At 42.3% G+C, this 20,010-nt stretch overlaps 2 protein-coding genes across 3 annotated transcripts; both read left to right on the top strand.

The window, feature by feature from the left end:
- Window positions 1-720: 720 nt before the first annotated feature.
- LOC116605834 (brain-specific angiogenesis inhibitor 1-associated protein 2) lies at window positions 721-15,943 on the top strand. 2 transcript variants are annotated; one of them, XM_048719913.1, is made up of 18 exons: window positions 721-869; window positions 1,746-1,825; window positions 1,894-1,966; window positions 2,054-2,143; window positions 3,580-3,641; window positions 6,169-6,240; window positions 7,090-7,134; window positions 7,314-7,406; window positions 8,050-8,115; window positions 8,852-8,938; window positions 9,390-9,458; window positions 10,692-10,738; window positions 10,994-11,060; window positions 12,239-12,309; window positions 13,657-13,710; window positions 13,968-14,155; window positions 14,955-15,165; window positions 15,457-15,943. In XM_048719913.1, the coding sequence occupies exons 1-18, from the start codon at window positions 857-859 to the stop codon at window positions 15,527-15,529; spliced, it is 1,461 nt and encodes a 486-aa protein (XP_048575870.1). In that variant the 5' UTR covers window positions 721-856; the 3' UTR covers window positions 15,530-15,943. The 2 variants fall into 2 exon arrangements, with proteins under 2 accessions (XP_048575870.1, XP_048575871.1); XM_048719914.1 differs by lacking the exon at window positions 721-869 and adding an exon at window positions 1,604-1,673.
- Window positions 15,944-17,934: 1,991 nt separating this feature from the next.
- Window positions 17,935-19,983, top strand: LOC5510116 (BTB/POZ domain-containing protein 6). The gene has a single exon (XM_032379220.2). The coding sequence runs from the start codon at window positions 18,276-18,278 to the stop codon at window positions 19,587-19,589; it is 1,314 nt and encodes a 437-aa protein (XP_032235111.2). The 5' UTR covers window positions 17,935-18,275; the 3' UTR covers window positions 19,590-19,983.
- Window positions 19,984-20,010: the final 27 nt, after the last annotated feature.

The raw sequence follows: 20,010 nt of genomic DNA, 5'->3' as shown, positions 1-20,010 counted from the left end.
GAAGAGAGGGGGACGGGATAACTGTGGTGAAGTAAGCCGAAAGAGGGAAGGGTAAGGGAATAGCTTGGTGACCGAGACATTTCTGTATTTAGATTCTCAGTGTACAGTAGTGTGTGTTCACGTATGATGAGACACCGATCGATTAATATGATCTAAATTTATACAAACAGAATAAGGGAAATATAAATGTTAATATAAAAATCAATTTATTCCTGATCTTAAAATAACTAGAACTAAATTTAGAAATCTCGACTTATCTGGATGCTTGAGCTATCAATATTTTAGTTTAGAAAACACTCTAAGAGAAAATTATCGACATCTTCAGGATATGCCCACTAAAGTTAGTTCCAAGACAGCCACAACAATTGGAAAAATAAGCAAAATAATGGGATGAAATGGAATCGAATCGAATAAAGAAATGCTATGGAATGTGACAGAATAAACATGGAGTACAGAGTGGATTAAAGGGAAAATGGAATAGCATTTGTGAGTCGTTAAAGAAACGTTTGGTAGATCACCGCTCGATAACAAATAACGATAATCAAATTAAATTAAATCACACACTGGTGCAAGGTGAAGGCCAGTCACCACTAGCGGTCTAATCGCCCCCGATTGCGCTATTTCAGGAAGGATATCTTTTCAGACGAGCGATACGAGATAATCAAGTCTTCAGTTGTGCCATCTAGAATTCGCCTCCTTGTTCGTAGCCAAGTTACGCGACAATAAATACTTGGACTCCGTGAACTATATTACACGGTGTTTGCACAGCTAGCAGCAGATCTCACTGATCCGCCAAGTGGAGAACAGAGCAAGCAGGAAACCCTGAACAGGAAACCTCAGAATTTCCGCCCATACGATGCGAGAAACAGGTAAGACTGTAAAGCTTTGTGTAGAATCCGGTTAAAGGCCAATCACACCGCCATTTTACGCTACCGCACAATACCGACTCACTAAAAGAACCCATTTCCAACGGCGAATTCAAGCCAGTGACTGGGATACTTTCAATAAAATATCGTTAATAAGTTATTAAACTTCAATCATGGGTGGCTATTCTAAAGTTTTCTTGCAAATAAACATATGGGTTTTTCAATTTTAAACAATAATTAAGTAGTGGTTGATCGACATTCTTTAAACCGTAACCTAGTCTTTGCAAGACTCACTCTTCGAAAGGCTATTCAAAAATATAATAAAACGATTCGATTTTAAATAATTATTGTACTTTTACTGTTTTATTCAGTAATTAATCGAGCAGTTTACTGTCTCTTCGACGTTTTTTGTTACCTATCAACGGAGCCTTCTAGCTCCTCTGCACTCACAAGTGTGCTCTTATTAAAGAGCCGTGATCAGCCACACCTTTGTTGTTGTTTTTATTCCAAGAAAGAGAAATTTCTAATTGGAATGAAAATTATACGATTGATATAGTCATCTAAAAACAAGGCATAATACTTCATTTGCAAACTTAAAAGAAAATACTTTAGAATACCTTCCTTGACTTAGCCGATCGAAATGCTTTCTCACACGTGGTATTTTGCAATAATAAAAATAAATGTTTCATAAGCTTTATCTCACGTGTGCTTGGGGTGCACGCGGTGGTTGCCGGGTTTCGCGCGTACCGCGCTTTGTAACCCTTCCAAATGTAATCTCTTACTTATTGGCACCGGAACGAGACTCCGGTAAAACATCGCTCAGGTTATGGCACGTTCTAGGTTAGCCAACTAATGTCATTATTTGGCCTGATTCTACAGCTCTTTTGAACTCCTTGCTAGGAACAATGGATGGGCATAGCGCGGAAGAGCTCCACTCTACGATATGCGGGACTTACCAGGTAAGGTCTTCTCGCCACCACACACCATTACAAGTCTTCCCTTAACACGGCCCCTTGACTCTCTACAGAATATTCTTGATTTATCGCCGGTTTTAAAAGAAGTAGCCGCAGCCTCAAAGCAGTATTATAAATCTCTTCAGAGTAAGTGTGTGTTGTTGTGTTACTGATTTGTCTTGTGGGGTATAGTGGAAGGTAGAATTTAACTAGTTTATTATTATTACTTCACAGACGTGTCTAGTTCTTCATTAGCATTTCAACAAGCCTTAGCAAAACTCTCTCAAATGGCTAGCTCGTCCAAAGGACCTGCTAAACCTCTTGGTAAGTATATTATCCTGAAGTGTTAAAACACTCCAGGGAAATATGAACTTTATGGTTCTAGAATACACTCTCATGGAATTTTTATTAACTTTATGTTTGTTCTGGGTATTTAAGGTTTGATTTGGTGGTAACTTGAACATTCTGGGCTTTGTGACGAATGATGTCGAATTTTAGCTACTTCAAACCTACATTGCTAAATTGTGTATCGAAATTTGAAGGCATCGTCGAACGCGTTTTTCAAAACTCTCCCAGCCCATACCAATACAAGCACTCTAAACAAGGCGAAATATCCGACTGAATGCTCGATTAACTTCAAAATATGTGTCATATACGAGTCTCTTTTGTGCGAACTGTTGCAATAGCATTCTTTCACTGAATTACAATCGATCTCTTTGTATTCTTTTTAGGGGAAGAATGGCGTTCATTAGCCGTGAAATGGCTTCCTGCGTGATCTGCAATATACAGGAAGCCATTTCACGGTAGATGTGTATTTTACGGAGCACGACATGCCAATCAAAATAAAGCAGTTTAAGACCAAAAGAATGTTATTTTACTGACAAAACCCACTAGAGAATCTCAACAAAAGTAGAAACACTTTTACCTACCCTTCGTACGAGACACCGATATAAATGTTACAAGTTTTGATGAAAATTTGATGAAAATATTTTCGCAAAAAAAGAAATGAGTTTAGTCAAATTTGTGGTTGTTTATTTGCTCTAGCGGTATGACAAAAGTTTTTATTTCTCATCGTTTAAAACCCCTCAAATTCAAAACGGTTTTGACAATACATAAAATTAAAGTGTGTTTTTTTTTCTGCGAGCTGTGTAAACATACAAAGCCAACAAAATGTTAATTCGTCGCGCTTATGTACATTTTAATAAACTCTTTCGCTTCAGTCATCAATTTTCACTTTTCGGCTTCCCTTCTCTGCAGTGCTGATTAGTTATCAATGTTCAGCAATTCTTGATAATCTTTTTTAAATAGTTTCTCCTTGGGTTTTGACCCCTTGTTGTTTCTTGTGTCAACACGTGAGATTTGTGATACACTCTTTTTTTTATAAGATTTTTTTATAAGAACGTCCAGCCTGGGATTTAGCCTTAAAAACATAATAAGAAAATGCCGAGGCTCAGATAGCAGCAAAATCTTTTTTTTCATAAGAGTGTCGCTCTAAAAATTAAGAATCAAATTGTGCTCATTTCATACTATCGGCTTAAAATACCATTGTTATTGATGACTTGTGTATTTCTGTTTTTACTCAGCTAGTGTGTATGATTTCAGGTCACTGAAAATTTAAGAACATCGATAAGAACGCTTTCAGCCTTAAAATGCTCTAAAAATAAGAACAGCTCAGCCTCAACTGAAACTTAGACGTTCTTATAAAAACAAAGTGTGTAACGTCGTTGTCTTTGTCATTTCTGCTTTCTCATTTCTTTCAGGTCTCGCTCTCGAGGAGATCGTCACTACTCATAGAGATGTGGAGGCTCGAAGAGCAGACATCGTAAGTATCTCACGTATCCTCCGGCTTCGTGACTCGACATGCTCTAGAGTCTTGATCTCTGTTTGTGAATAGATATGTTGTGTGTGTTTTCCCAGGCTTTACGGTGTATCCAAATTCCCCCTTGTCGAGAGAGCTTTGAGAAGTCGCACGCACGCACGAAGAATACCTGGGCTGCGCGAGTAACGTACGATTCTTTCATTAGAAGTATTTGTATTGAAATACTCACAAACAGGGATCAGGAATCGGTGATTGGAAGGGGGGGGGGGGGGGTGCACTGTGCGAGAGGGGTACTTTAGCAAGTTCTGATTATAAAATCGGCTACTTTATCTGTTCTTATCAAAAGAAGAAGATGTCTGTTTTATTTTATTGAATTGCTGTTTCGCTGTCATTGGCCTTCTATAAACTAAGTGGGAAAGCATGAACTGAGAGAGATTGTTTGATCATCCTTAATAGCGGGGCGTGGTGTTTCGAAAGTTAATTACGTGTTCCTCACTTTGTTTACCAGTTACCAAAGTTGCTTTCATTTTTATATATATTCATTTATTTTCATAGATTTCGTTTCGTTTATATAATTGTGGTATGCCAATCGATTGTTTAAAAGAAGCGTTCTGTGGTGATATTGTGTGTGTAATTTTACGCTACGCGCTGATGAAGTTCTGTGTTTTAATTGACATTCTTTCTTATCTTGTCTTTCTAGAACCCGGTTAATATTCTGAAAACTTAATCATCGCCTTATTGTCGAAAATCCTTTTGTTGACTGAAATCCGCAGCTCACATAAATTACCATAAATTTCAAACGCGTGAATAACGGAGATAATATATATAGTTTGTGTTATTTGTGGTTTAAAAAGTTACTGCGTAAAAATGTAAAGATCCCACCATGAAGTTCAATGCATTCACACAAGATGAACATTTTCCCCTCAAATGAAATAGAAAAAGGTCAAAGTGTGACTTGGTCCGCGGTAGCTTGTACCATAGCCTCGAAGTTCTATCTCTTTTACCGGGCCGTGACTTGTACCATAGCCTCGAAGGTCTATCTCTTTTACCAGGCCGTGACTTGTACCATAGCCTCGAAGGTCTATCTCTTTTACCGGGCCGTGACTTGTACCATAGCCTCGAAGGTCTATCTCTTTTACCGGGCCGTGACTTGTACCAAAGCCTCGAAGTTCTATCTCTTTTACCGGGCCGTGACTTGTACCATAGCCTCGAAGGTCTATCTCTTTCACCGGGCCGTGACTTGTACCAAAGCCTCGAAGGTCTATCTCTTTTACCGGGCCGTGACTTGTACCAAAGCCTCGAAGTTCTATCTCTTTTACCGGGCCGTGACTTGTACCAAAGCCTCGAAGTTCTATCTCTTTCACCGGGCCGTGACTTGTACCAAAGCCTCGAAGGTCTATCTCTTTTACCGGGCCGTGACTTGTACCAAAGCCTCGAAGTTCTATCTCTTTCACCGGGCCGTGACTTGTACCAAAGCCTCGAAGGTCTATCTCTTTTTACCGGGCCGTGACTTGTACCATAGCCTCGAAGGTCTATCTCTTTTACCGGGCCGTGACTTGTACCATAGCCTCGAAGGTCTATCTCTTTCACTGGGCCGTGACTTGTACCATAGCCTCGAAGGTCTATTTCCTTACCGGGCCGTGACTTGTACCATAGCCTCGAATGTCTATCTCTTTCACCGGGCCGTGACTTGTACCATAGCCTCAAAGGTCTATCTCTTTTACCGGGCCGTGACTTGTACCATAGCCTCGAATGTCTATCTCTTTCACCGGGCCGTGACTTGTACCAAAGCCTCGAAGGTCTATCCCTTTTACCGGGCCGTGACTTGTACCATAGCCTCGAATGTCTATCTCTTTCACCGGGCCGTGACTTGTACCATAGCCTCGAAGGTCTATCTCTTTTACCGGGCCGTGACTTGTACCATAGCCTCGAATGTCTATCTCTTTCACCGGGCCGTGACTTGTACCATAGCCTCGAAGGTCTATCTCTTTTACCGGGCCGTGACTTGTACCATAGCCTCAAAGGTCTATCTCTTTTACCGGGCCGTGACTTGTACCAAAGCCTCGAAGGTCTATCTCTTTTACCGGGCCGTGACTTGTACCAAGGCCCTCGAAGGTCTATCTCTTTTACCGGGCCGTGACTTGTATCATAGCCTCGAAGGACTCTGTTTTTCTGGGCCGAAGTAGCTTCCATACATAGCGGCCCAGTAACAGAGAGAGGTTGGAGGCACATGGACCAGTGTGTAAACATTTCCATGTCCGTTGACAATGCGCATGTGTCAAAAATAAGTCCGGCAAGTGGAAAACCAGTTTTTTTTTAAACTCGTTCATCTCTCTCAAACTTAATTCTTTTGAATTGTCTTTAAAGATACCATCAAAATTCCATAAAAATTCCATCGATAAACAGTGACATTGCTCCGGTGCTCGTTTTTTTTTTTGTCTACTACTACGCGTATTTTGGGTCTGTTTTAAGGTTATAGGCAGTAAAAACTGCTATATAAATAATTCAAATTTTTTTGTTGTTGTTTCAGTTAAAGTTTATGTGGAATGACTTTGTAATCCCACTAGATTCGTTAGTGGAATCTGATCAGATATATGTTAAGGTAAGACTTTGGAAGTTAAAAAAGTAAAGCCAAAAGAGATATTTCCTGACCGTTCTGCTCACAAAGACTCGCGCGTCAAGAGTCCTCGCACCAAGAGATCGCGCGTCTGGAGTCCTCGCCCTCGCACGAAGAGATCGCGCGTCTAGAGTCCTCGCCCTCGCACCAAGAGATCGCGCGTCTAGAGTCCTCGCCCTCGCACCAAGAGATCGCGCGTCTAGAGTCCTCGCCCTCGCACCAAGAGATCGCGCGTCTAGAGTCCTCGCCCTCGCACCAAGAGATCGCGCGTCAAGAGTCCTCGCCCTCGCACCAAGAGATCGCGCGTCTAGAGTCCTCGCCCTCGCACCAAGAGATCGCGCGTCTAGAGTCCTCGCCCTCGCACCAAGAGATCGCGCGTCTAGAGTCCTCGCCCTCGCACCAAGAGATCGCGCGTCTAGAGTCCTCGCCCTCGCACCAAGAGATCGCGCGTCTAGAGTCCTCGCCCTCGCACCAAGAGATCGCGCGTCTAGAGTCCTCGCCCTCGCACCAAGAGATCGCGCGTCTAGAGTCCTCGCCCTCGCACCAAGAGATCGCGCGTCTAGAGTCCTCGCCCTCGCACCAAGAGATCGCGCGTCTAGAGTCCTCGCCCTCGTACCAAGAGATCGCGCGTCTAGAGTCCTCGCCCTCGCACCAAGAGATCGCGCGTCTGCAGTGCTCGCACCAGAGTTCGTACGTCTTCCTCGCAACTGCAAGAGGGCTAGATTTTTAGTATGTTATACTAGTTTTTCTGCTACATTTATTTTACGCGGTTACCCTAGGCTAAGGAGCGACTTCAAGCATAAAGGATATAATTCTCTCTTGCTCTTTTTCCAGTCTGTACAGAAGAATTACCAACAGGATAATAAGACACAAACAGAGGTAGTTGAAAACATGATCATGATTTGTATTGGTATGGTGGCGTGGAGATGCACGAATAAACATGCTGTTTCTAGTTATGCTGACGTGGTTATCCTGTAGCTAGTTATGTTGACACTGTTATCATGCTTATCGGTAACTAGTTCGGTTAACGTATTCTTTTTCTGTTGTTCTGTTTCAAGTGTGTTGAAAAGGCAAAGAATGAACTCCTCAAGATTCGCAAAAAAAGTCAGAGAAAGAAACCGACTGAGAAATACGAAGAGAAAGAGAAACAGGTGAAAGCACTGAACGCGTCTGATCCGTCCGTCCATCTCTTTGCCTGTCTCCGTCTTTGTGTCTGTCCGTCTGTCTGTCTGTCTGTCTGTCTGTCTGTCTGTCTGTCTGTCTGTCTGTCTGTCTGTCTGTCTCTATCTGCCTCTTTCTATATCTGTCTGTCTTTCCATACGTCCCTCTTTTTGATAGTCCGTCCGTCTGATTAGGGACCTTCAATAAGAAACTAGGACAGAAAATCGGACGACGACGGCGAAAAACAATATAATTTGATTGCGAATTCAATAAAGAAGTACGTGAAAATGTTTTTTCTTCTTCTGATGCATTTCATGCGTTTTCCACGAAACCACGACTTGAATTAAAACTTTTACGGTCATTTGAGGACTGCGTTTGTTACTGTAGAATAAACTTTATTGTTTTCTTTTTTCATTTATTTCTAAGCCTATTCTTTGCCTATACCATTGAAACTTGTTTGGAGTTGAACGCGAACACATTATTTTTTGGAGTGCGAACACATTTTTTTAATCCCCCCTTTTTATATCGTTGTTTTATCCGTCGTCAGTGTAAATCTTAAGGTCCCCAGTGTCTGTCAGTCCGCCCGTCTATCCGACCGTCCGTCCTTCTGTCTTCATACCCTCTCTGTTTCAGTGCGAAGAGCAGCTGACGATATTCCAGAAACAGCTAGAGATGTTCAGAAGAGAAGCTTGTACAAAGGTGAGAGCACAGACTCTCATACCTGTGAACTCCCCCACATTAGGCGGGAGTCTTAAGATTTTGGACCCCTTCTCCCGCTCTCCGGCGTTGAGCACCAAATCTCCCGCTTTTTAGTGATTTTTATCGCTTCCGAAAAATTATTCCATAGAAAATCGTCATTTTGCCTATTTTATATTAAAATATTTGAAACAACAATACGCTTGCGTAGCGTTATTTATCTAACACCCTCGTGAGAGCTATAAGTGGATTTGTTCGCGAGAGCTTTCTATACGGCAAAAGCCTGCAAGGTTAAACCCACCCCTCCCCCCAAATAAATGAATATATCCCACCCCTCCCCTCCAAAAAAATTCTCAAGCCTTGAGATTTTCGGGGGTTGACAGGTATGGACTCTCGCGTCTTGATCCCAACTCATTGTTGTGTTACTCTTCTAGTCTTTAGGGGTCTTACGCAAAAACGACGATGACTGCAACAAGAACGGCGCGCAAGCTCAGGGATTACTCATAAACAGCGTGTTGTCGTCCCCAGCGGCAAATCTTGAACGGCATTTTCCTATTTTCACGTTCTACGCGCGCCATCACAAACGTCAACATTCGTTTTGGAATATGCTCGCAGTTCTTGATGCTGTAGCCGTCGTCAAAGTGGAAATGTTATTATTGTCATTATTATAATTATTTTTCTCTCAGTCTTTATCAGAGGAGTAGTAACGGTATTATTTTCATTATTTTTTTTCTCTCAGTCTTTATCAGAAGAGTGGAAACGTTATTGTTTCGTCGTCGACAGAGCTAGCATAGTCCTGAAAAGCTGTATGGATTTCTATGATCACGTGAGTAAAAAGCCGCACATCACAGGACCGTAATCACTGGACCTTACTAATTAAAAAAATTATAAGGAAATGACCAGTGGAGTTTCTGTATTGCGCCCCCCCTAATATTTTCTTGAAGTTTCTGTATTGTGCCCCCCAATATTTTCTAAATGTTTCTGTATTGTGCCCCCCCCAATATTTTCTAAATGTTTCTGTATTTTGCCCACCCCAATATTTTATAAATGTTTCTGTATTGTGTCCCCCCCCCCAATATTTTATAAATGTTTCTGTATTGTGTCCCCCCCCCCCAATATTTTCCTAATGTTTCTGTATTGTGCCCCCACCCCTTATCTTACGTGGCCTGCTACGGCTCTGCATTACATTGAAAGAAAGGACATGCCATGCCCTGTTTTTTTCTCCATCTTGATATATTTTCTTAACAGAATGCTGCCATGCGCTGTTTTTTCAACAGAATGCTGCCATGCTTCTGGAAAAAATACCGAAATGGTTCGCTTTAGTCAAGAAAAAGCCGGAAGGACAGGTGAGTTCGGTGTTCGTCTTCTCAAACGAGAAAATATGGACGAAGAAAAAGCTTTGATGAACGTTTAGCAAAACGATGTAGGGATGTGTGAGAACATTCCTGGTTCGTATGTCAGAGGTTAAATCGCAAAATATATAACGGGTCTAGAAAAGAAAAAGAAAAGGAAAAGGAAAATTGATTTTGTTAAAATTTAGCAAGATGTTCAAGGGTTCGAGTTACTTATCGAGAGGTTCGTACTACCCAGGGTTCAAGTTATCGAGAGGTTCGAGTTACCAAGGGTTCAAGTTATCGAGAGGTTCGAGTTACCAAGGGTTTAAGTTATCAAGAGGTTCGTACTACCCAGGGTTTAAGTTATCGAGAGGTTCGTACTACCCAGGGTTTAAGTTATCGAGAGGTTCGAGTTACCCAGGGTTTAAGTCATCGAGAGGTTCGAGTTACCCAGGGTTTAAGTTATCGAGAGGTTCGTACTACCCAGGGTTTAAGTTATCGAGAGGTTCGTACTACCCAGGGTTTAAGTTATCGAGAGGTTCGTACTACCCAGGGTCCAAGTTATCGAGAGGTTCGTACTATCCAGGGTTTAAGTTATCGAGAGGTTCGTACTACCCAGGGTCCTAGTTATCGAGAGGTTCGAGTTACCAAGGGTTTAAGTTATCGAGAGGTTCGTACTACCCAGGGTTTAAGTTATCGAGAGGTTCGTACTACCCAGGGTTTAAGTTATCGAGAGGTTCGAGCTACCAAGGGTTTAAGTTATCGAGAGGTTCGGGTTACCCAGGGTTTAAGTTATCGAGAGGTTCGAGTTACCAAGGGTTTAAGTTATCTAGAGGTTCGTACTACCCAGGGTTTAAGTTATCAAGAGGTTCGAGCTACCAAGGGTTCAAGTTATCGAGAGGTTCGAGCTACCCAGGGTTTAAGTTATCGGGAGGTTCGAGCTACCCAGGGTTTAAGTTATCGGGAGGTTCGTACTACCAAGGGTTTAAGTTATCGGGAGCTATTCTACTTACCAAGGGTTTAAGTTACCGGGAGGTCCGGGTAACCCAGGGTTTAAGTTACCTGGAGGTCCGGGTTTAAGTTGTCCGGATCAACTACTCTATCTCAGGGATGTTCGTTACTTTTCATGCCTTGCTATACATGTGGTAAGAGTTGTTCTGTGTGCTTCAAGTATTAAAACATTATGGCTTTTTTGGCCTGACGTTCACTCAGCTAAAATCACGCGCTTGTTTTAACCCCTTCTAGGCTAATACCGTTACTGGGAATAACAATCTTGGACCAGCCATGCAGAGGTATGAGAGTAAACGACGTAGAAACCTTCTTAGGATAGTGTAAATAAACTGTTCGTTGTTGTTTTGCTAGCTTTTTCGCGCGAGAGAACTGGACAAATGTAAGGGGCGCTCGAAACAATACATTGCTGTATTTGATAACAAGATATTAATTTTGAAGGCCGGTAAAATGAGAACTGATACTCGGGAGTCGGGAAAAAATGGGATTAGGGTTAAATTGAAAAATATCGCTTAGATATTCCTTTTGATTGTTCACAGCAAAGTGAAGTTACAGGCGATATTTAAACACGAGGCAGCCGAGGCATCTCAACTCAGCTTCAAAGAGGTTTGCGAATAGTTAGATTAAGGCGGGGTATAACGCCTTTTCAAAGAAGTGTAAACTAGGCTGAAGACTCTCAAACAGAAGAAAATAGATGGTCAGATTTTTATCAGAAAATTTACGCCCCCAAGGCCCGTACCCAGGGGGGTGCAGGGGGTGCTAACCCACCCCCCCCCCCAACAACGGCCGAAATCCCACTTTTGGTTCTCAATAGACGTGCTATTTGTAGACAAAACTATAAAGCATAAGCTAGATCACTCTGGTATGTGGCCAAATCCGACAGTAAACGTCACATGGAGATACTGAAAAGGCATAAAAATCATTTTTTGTTCTTTCGGAGGTGGTTAGATTTTTATCAGGGAACTCCTCCCCCCCCCCCCCCCCCGGAAAAATTAGGTCCACTTTTCCGGTTTCGCACCTCCAAGAAAAATCCTGGGTACGGGTCTGCTTAGTGAGTAGTGCAAGTAATAGCAAACAATATATCAAGTGCGGCTTGTTTTTAAATTGATGCGACTTTTTGTAAAGTGTAATTGAAACTTGAGCTTTTAGTCCCTGAGCTGATACTTAGCGCAAGGATAATCAAGGAAAAGTAGATGTAATCTTAAAAAGCCCAAATCTGTGCACTGCAGCCTCACGTTATTTGTGTTGTGAAAATCGGTTCGTAATTCAAGGAACCGATGGCCATTGTAAGAAATTGTCTTCTTTCTCTATCTCGAATTGCCCATTTTCCAGGTTTTTTCCGTCATCAATCAATCATGATTCCGTGACTCGTGCGATATCGTTTCTTTGTGTGAAATTTACAGTGGAGGCAATCATCAATCAATCCATTATTTGGCGGTATTTTATAAGTATTTGGGGAAGCTGGACAAAATGTTATTATTGAGAAATTATTATTATGGAGGAAATATTATTCTAAATCGATAAAGAGTCATTAAGAAAAAATCCAAATATATATCTCGCGATACCTGATGTAAATCACCCATGTGATTTCACACTTTTCAACCAATCAGAGCAGGCGTTATAATAACATTTTCTAGTTACACATTGAGTAGAGCTGTCCATTCTCGGTCACCTTGTCTCAATCAAGTGGTTTTGCCTGGCACATAATTTATTTCTGCCTCCTGGCCCTGACCGAGCTTGTGTTGCGTTCCCCATTGTGATTATGTGTTTTGTTTCGTCGCCAGGGTGATATCATCGAGCCTGTTAGTGACGTTGTGGCAGGGTGGCAATATGGCGAGAACCTCAAAACGCAGAAGTAAGATGGGCCATAGATAGTTGGGTGTGGTGGGTACCTTGTATACACCTTAACGGCTAGCAAGATCGTCTTTATTATATTTACATAAGTCTTTTATTATGGTGTTACCCCTGTTTAGTAGCACTAGCTATGTTAAATAAAAGCTTGAGTAGACAAAGACAGGGGCGGCGGAGTATAAGTGGGGGGGGGGAACTTGGGGGAGAGGTGGGTAGTGGTTTCAAGGGGAGGGGGTGGGTGGTGATTTCAAAGCGCTATTTATAAAAACGCGGGGGGTAACCTAGGGTTTTATGCACGAATTTTAATATGTTCAACAAATTTGTTCTCGGTTGCATATGTACCCGTTGTTTAAAAAACGTTCATATATAAAGAAGAATTCGCTCAGAAAAATGGTGGGGGGGCCCTGGCCCCCAACTTTCAAAGGTGGAGGGGCTGGTGCCCCCCTGCTCCTCCCCTTCCGCCGCCCCTAAATAACTAAAGTAATGGATGTTTCTTTTTTCAATTATGTTGGGTGGATCGTTAGTTCTGTCTTGGTGCAGTAGTTGTTGATTCCCTTATTCTCTTTCTGTCAGTTTGAACTGTCCTTTTCATGAACAGCTTTACACCGGTTCTGGTCTGTTGGGCATAGCTCTTGTGCAAACAGAGTCAGGCTGGGCTGACTGTTTGGTATAAGCTATGTTTCCCTTGTTTGGCTGTGCTGGCTGTTTGGGTATTGGGATAGGCCAGTTTGGCCGGTTTAGGAGCTGGTTGGTTAACCTATGCTTCCCTTGTTCGGCTGGGCTGGCTGTTTGGGTATTGGTATAGGCCAGTTTGGCCGGTTTAGGAGCTGGTTGGTTAACCTATGTTTCCCTTGTTCGGCTGGGCTGGCTGTTTGGGTCAGGCCGATCTGAACTATTGCATAAGCTAGCTGGTTAAGCTATTTTTCCCTTGTTCGGCTGCCCGGACTGTTTTGTATAGGCCTATCCTTACCATTGCAGGAGCTATTTGTTATGTTTTTTTTCCTTGTTCGGCTTGGCTGGCTGTTTGAGTAAAGGAATAGGACAGTTCCGGCCGGTTCAGGAGCTATTTGTTAAGTTATGATTTCCCTTGTTCGGCTGGGCTGGCTGTTTGAGTAAAGGTATAGGACAGTTTTGGCCGGTTCAGGAGCTATTTGTTAAGTTATGTTTTTTCCCTTGTTAGGCTTGGCTGGCTGTTTGAGTAAAGGAATAGGACAGTTTCGGCCGGTTCAGGAGCTATTTGTTAAGTTATGTTTTTCCCTTGTTCGGCTTGGCTGGCTGGTTGAGTAAACGAATAGGACATGTTTCGGCCGGTTCAGGAGCTATTTGGTTGACCCTATGCTTCCGTTGTCAGGTCGGGCTGGTTTCCGGCGGCGTACACCCAGGAGATAATCGCCGTCGCAACAGGGTAAATATACTTTTTATGCTCTGTTCCCCATCGGGGCGTTTTTTAAATATCAATACATTAATTTAAAGTGCCATTGTGATCACAGGTCCCTCGAGAATTTGTCATTTTTTCAAATACGAATAAAAACTTTTTCAATAAATATCTGTTACTTGTATTGACGATTGAGAAACATGTTTTATTCTTTACAAGATTTATTTTTTGTGAGTGTGAAAAAAAACATTTTTATCACTATTTCTCTGTGACTTCTTTTTTTCCAGATCATCTGTCAGTCAGACCATGCCAGTCAGCGGTGTTCATTCTCGCCCCGTATTTGACTCGGGTCCAGGCCACAGGTCACTCAAGCGGTTCGCTAGCGAAGGACCCGCCACGATGGCCTTGCCCTTGCCTGATTATGGGGACGCCCAGACGACGAATGAAATCGCAGCAAACGGAGAGACCTCTGGACGTAAGTGTGTACTGTGAAACATCAATAAATGGCAGTCGTTTTCCTAAATGGTCAAAAGGGCCTGGGGCAAGGGCGCGTGGAACCTGCGGTGTTCTTAAAACGCAAGGGCCTGGACCTTTTTTAAAATTGGTGGTTTACAAGATCATAGTAAACACGAATTCCTGCAAATTTACGTGGAAATCCTTGAAGTACATAGTTCTAGGGCTAAATAAACAGTAAAAAATGAAAAAAGTGAACTTCCAAATATATGGTATATCATGTCGAATGGCGAACAAGTAAAACGAAATGTTTCAAAACAAGGTTGTTTCATTGGGACCCCAAGACTGTATTTACAAATGGTTTGTTCTTATGACGTTGGTTGGTATAAACTGAAAATGGGCTTTTTTCTTGGATTTAGATTTGCGGAAAATGTATGAATCTTTCTTGGGACTTTAAGGATTTTCAAAGCTGCCCATGATAACGAGGTGTTTTATTAAGCGGGTGTCCTTGGAGCGGGGCTCCATTGTACTGTGAACCCTCTTGTTAGCGGACAGAAGTCGAAAACGGTGTCGAAAAAGAAATCGTCAAAACGGGTTTCGAAAGGACTGACTAGCGACTAAGCCAATAGACAGTTTTCACGATGTTGCGCGCTCATCCAAAATGCGGACGAAAGGCAATTTGACTCCAAAACTCCGCGAAAGAAGCACTCTGACAGCATTTTTTAGCTTCATCTGTAAAGTCCACTTCGTACGCCATTTAAGATCAGCTATGGCCCGCCAGTCTGAAAACGGTCTATTGTTTTATTGTCTTGTTTTTGCAGCCAGTGAACCTGAATCATCCAACAAGTCATCCGAGCCAGACAGTACCCCAGCAACAAATGCGCCTCCAAGTGATTCCCCTTCCACCACTACTCATACCGCGCCTCAGCCGCCCACACCCACCACGCCGAAGACGCATCCTCAACTGGGACCGCCTCCTCCGCCGCCACCTCCTCCCCCTACGCCACCCCCTGATGAGGACAATTCAGACAAGTAAGTACTGGGTGTGCTCCATTAATAGGGGTTGTAGACCGTGTGATTGTGAGTTTGTAACTGGTTCTGGCTCAGTCACTCCTTGTATTTGGTTGGGGATTCCTGTGGGGGGTGGCAACTACCTTTCTCTTTCCCCTGCTTGTTACGGCCTTATCCGCGATAAGGATTCTATTGTATGCCGTGCACTCTAATGATCTTGTGAATTTAGCTTGTAGGTAGAACATGCGTGTATTTATAATAGTAGATTCCAAGAATAGCGCTTTGTTTGATTGCCCTTTTGTCTTATCTCAGAACCAGCCCATTTGCGAACGTGACGCTAAAGAAGACAGAGACTAGCGACCGATCTGCCCCTCAACTCGTCTAGACCAATCCAAGACGTCCATACATCCGACCATTAGGGAAAAGACCAATCAAAAACGTCCATACATCTGACCATATTAGGAATAAGACCAATCCGAGATGTCCATAAATCCGACCGTTAGAGATACCACCAATCAAAGACTTCCACATAACCAAGCAATCGGATATGAGAATACAATTAGTCCATAAAAATGGTCACACAAAAGAAACACGGGGTTACATGAGGATTCTTTTGACCAATCACAGGGACGTTATTTGACCACTTGGCTGTGTGGCCAATCACCAGAGCCAGGAATTCATGTGGCTTCATTGGACCAATCAGAAATGTGGTAACATGGAAAGTTATCCGACCAATCAGAGTAGTAGTTTACTTCTCCCCCAGTAGATAATGCCGTTTTATTCAATTTCCCATGGTCCATAAAAAAAACAAAGGAAGGAAGAAAGAAGAAATAAAAACGTATAAAAACATTAAAAGAAGAAAAGGAAGCAAGGAAGAAAGAAATGTCGTATAGAACACTATTGACAACGTTCCATAACATGGAAAATAGTTTAAGTTATATACTTGGAAGAAATATCAGACCACCCCCGTAGGTATCGTGATCAATCTTCATAATAATCGGTAGTGCAATAAGTAGGGGGTAGGGGTGGGAAAGGGGGGAGCTGTGACAGAATAGTTTGGGTGGCAATAGCGCCATAGCTGGGTTGGCTGTGGTGTGCCATAGTTGGGTTGGCTGTGGTTTGCCATAGTTGGGTTGGCTGTGGTGTGCCATAGTTGGGTTGGCTGTGGTCCCATAGGTGGGTTAGCTGTGGTGTAATATAGGTTGGGTAGTTATGGGAATTGGGGCAGACAGACCCTTCCCATGCTGCATCGCTAAAAAAATTCTAGCTCTAGAGTCTCCTTTACTTGGTTTAGTGTCTCGTAAGAGATAGACGCCGTTGTTGTAAGACGAGCCACTAAACCGAGAGAAGGAGACTCTGGAACCAGGGCACATTTGCTGATTCTTAGATACACCATTCATCCCTAGTATAGAGATGGAAAATAAAACACTAAAATGACACCTCGCTCTCTTATGAAACGCAAAATTTTAGAAATATATAATCAAGAATTTTTTGAGTAAAGTATGTTTCTCTTTATCATACGAGTCGTGTAAATACTATGAATAGTATTTCAAATAAAGTTATTGAATTTACTGATATGTTCATTAAATTTAATGGGAACTTTATTAAGAGCGGTTCTCACAGAAAACCGACCATATTGAAAAACGGAAAAGTCTTCGATTTTGATCAAACTTGTTCAACTGATACTACACCTTTTGCTTTTCATTACCGAGAAATACACAGTCAGCCAAAATTACAAACATTTACGCCAATGTACTGTCATTTCAGCGAATATGAAAGGAAAATCATTTGAACTGAAAGGAAAAACACAAACTTTACATGATTGAGTGCACACAATTGCATTTTCTTCACATTCATTTTCACTATTCGACAACCAGGAAAAGGTGTAACTGAATACTACTTATCCATTAGCCGTATCCAATGCAAATAAATCAAGTCAATTGTTTTATCTTTATTTGCATGTATTTGCAGGATGATAACTAATACGGTGAAAGGGGAGTGGGGAACAGGGAGCGGGGAACAGGACCCTAACCCTAACATCCCCGTTTTAGTAACATCCGCATTTGCATTCAGGGCCGTAAAACAGGGGGCAGGGAACTGGTGGCACGTGCCCCTCCCCCAAAAAATTTTCTTAATGTTTCTGTTTTGTGCCCCCCCCCCTCCCCCCCGATCTTTCGAGGCATGCTACGGCTCTGGCTTTGGAAACGGCTCATGGATAATACAACGTTTGAACTTAGAATGAAAGGGGTTAATTAGGGTTATTTAATGGATAAACACACTAGCATCCATTTGAGTTCTAACAATTTTATTTTCTATTTTTTTTTATTATTTTGACTCTGGCAGTTTAAGCCCAAGAGAGTGAAATTTGGCACTACTGAAGGGGCAGTTTTTTGATCGGGTATTTTGATCGTCAATCAACGCAGTGCCGCTCACGTAAAAAACACTATTTTTAAATCTGAGAGGTGTTGGATCTGTTGTTGAAATGCTCCACAACTGTAAAAGTTTATTTTTACGTGTTCCGGTTGATCCATAAACGGTATCAGTATAATCCCATGATGAACTATGCACGGAAAATTGAAGATCTGGAAGTAATCTTTATTATGATTTATAAAGATGAAAGCATTGAATTTATTGATCTTACTTCTCAATATTCAATATGTATTTGTACTACAGCCTCGGTCATATCCGAGTCCCATCCCCTCCGTTAGAGGGCTCATTTTGTCTGTGTGCGTCGGGTGGGATTGGTTAACAATTTTATTGTGTATAATTCCGCCATTTGGGACCCTCCTATGTGACCACCACGTCACGTCAATAAAGGTGACCGTACCGTATGTTTACAATACATAACGCGAATTAAAGTTACAAAAATAGTGACCGATTTTAATATAAGAGAGTCCTTTAATTAACAGAGTGCAGATGCGTAATCCGGGAAGCTAAGCTCCCGAGTTCTTCGACAACCAATGAAAAGCTGCACATTTGCTGTTTCTCCGAGATCGAGCAGAGCCTGGTGCCGAGATGAAAGTGAAACTGCTGAGTTTGTGTTCTCGTCTTGGTCAGTTCCGTCTTCTTGTTGACTCGTCGCGCACTCACTGGATTGTTTTTTATATATCCATCCTCAAACTCCTCATAAGATGTCTTCCAATGCGTGGCAACCGGCTTTTAAAACGATAAAGGAACGAGGAAAGCATATGTGGAAAAACCCCGTACTCAGCGACGTGGAGTTCTTGGTGTGCACTAGCGCCGGTGTGAAAATCAGTATTCCCGCACATCGATATGTGCTTGCTGTCAGCAGCCCCGTGTTTGAAGCGATGTTCCACGGGGCAATGGCTGAATCAAGTCGAAAAGTCAGCCTCACCGACTGTACTGCCGAGGCCTTGAGCGAAATGCTGAGATACGCTTACTTCGACGAGGTGGAACTAACCGGAAGTAATGTGATGTCGGTTATGTACCTTGCAGAGAAGTACATTTTGCCAGGGTTGAATGAGAAGTGTACCCAGTTCCTGCAAGAAAATCTTGAGGCGAAAGACGTGCTTTTTGTCCTTCCAGAAATCATGAAAATACAGGATGAAAATCTACAGCGCCATTGTTGGAAACTGGTAGACGAGACAACCGAGGAAGTCGTGATGTCTGATGCATTCCTGAGTGTCACGCGAGAGCTGTTGTGTGACATCTTAGATAGGGATGAGCTGATGATCGAAGAGTTGGAGTTATTCAAGGCTGTGGATCGCTGGGCAGAGCAGCAGACTTCAAGTGAGGGACTGGGTGTGGATGGTGAATCTAAGAGGAATGTTCTTGGTGAGGAAGCCATTAGGCGGCTTCGATTTCCGTTGATTTCCCAAGAACAATTTGTCAAACATGTGCTGCCAAAAGATATTCTCAACAGGGAAGAGATCGTTGATCTTTTTGCCCACTATGTGCTACCAAAAGAGAAGGGCTCTGTCCTTTTCAGAGCAACATCAAGAGGCTTGAAAATAAGGGGAGTTTCATCCTCTGTTACAAGGTTTACTTCAGTTAGCCATACGCCGTCATACCGCACTTACAATGAACATTCTATTTGCTTTGAAGTCAATACAGAGATTGAACTGTCAGCAGTCACATTGTTTGGTAGTCTAGGAAACACATATAAAGTAAGTTTAAAAATAGAAAGAGATGGACAACCAGTCTACAAACAGAAGAATCGTAATTTCTCAAGTACACATATAACCATGCTAGGACATGACTGCCCTGGATTTGTAGTCACCTTTGATTACCCTGTGCTCATAGAGCCCTATTCAACTCACATCTTGCGAGCATGGATCGATGGTCCAGATACTTGTTCTGGGCAGAAAGGGCTGTCAGTTGTGATAAATGGAGATGTTGAGTTTAATTTTATGGATTCCCCAGACAGATTTTGGAATTCTGGAGCTGAAGGAGGTCAGTTCCCTGTATTTCACTACATTTATTAAAAAAACAGAATTGCAGTGTGACAACTAATTTTTTTTTTCCTCCAACTCATTCATACCGTTGCATATATTTGTGTATATGTTAACAAATCTGTCCTACTGCCCTTGCAATCGTGCAGATGTATAAGCAAAGGCGTCAACCCTAACGCCTGGGAGGTGGAGGGGCTACTCAGCTTTAGACATTACAGTTTTAGTTGTTTATTACATTTTTAGTATTTTCGAAAACACTTTCACTGAAAGATCAAATTCAGGACCTTGGAAGCACAAGCTGATTTTTAATTTCTCATGTAGATGACATAAACTTCTCAGAATTACAATACTAGTCTAAAGCGGTCTTGTTTGTATTAAATATTGTTGTAAATATTGTTTAAAATACAAGTAAAAAACCTGTATTTGACGTCTCTACAATTCTTACTCCTTCAAA

The sequence above is a fragment of the Nematostella vectensis genome, chromosome 12 (assembly GCF_932526225.1).
Source record: "Nematostella vectensis chromosome 12, jaNemVect1.1, whole genome shotgun sequence".
Classification (NCBI taxonomy): Eukaryota; Metazoa; Cnidaria; class Anthozoa; order Actiniaria; family Edwardsiidae; genus Nematostella; species Nematostella vectensis.
The sequence above is the reverse complement of the archived record's forward strand: the minus strand, read 5'-3'. Positions and strand labels throughout refer to the sequence as shown.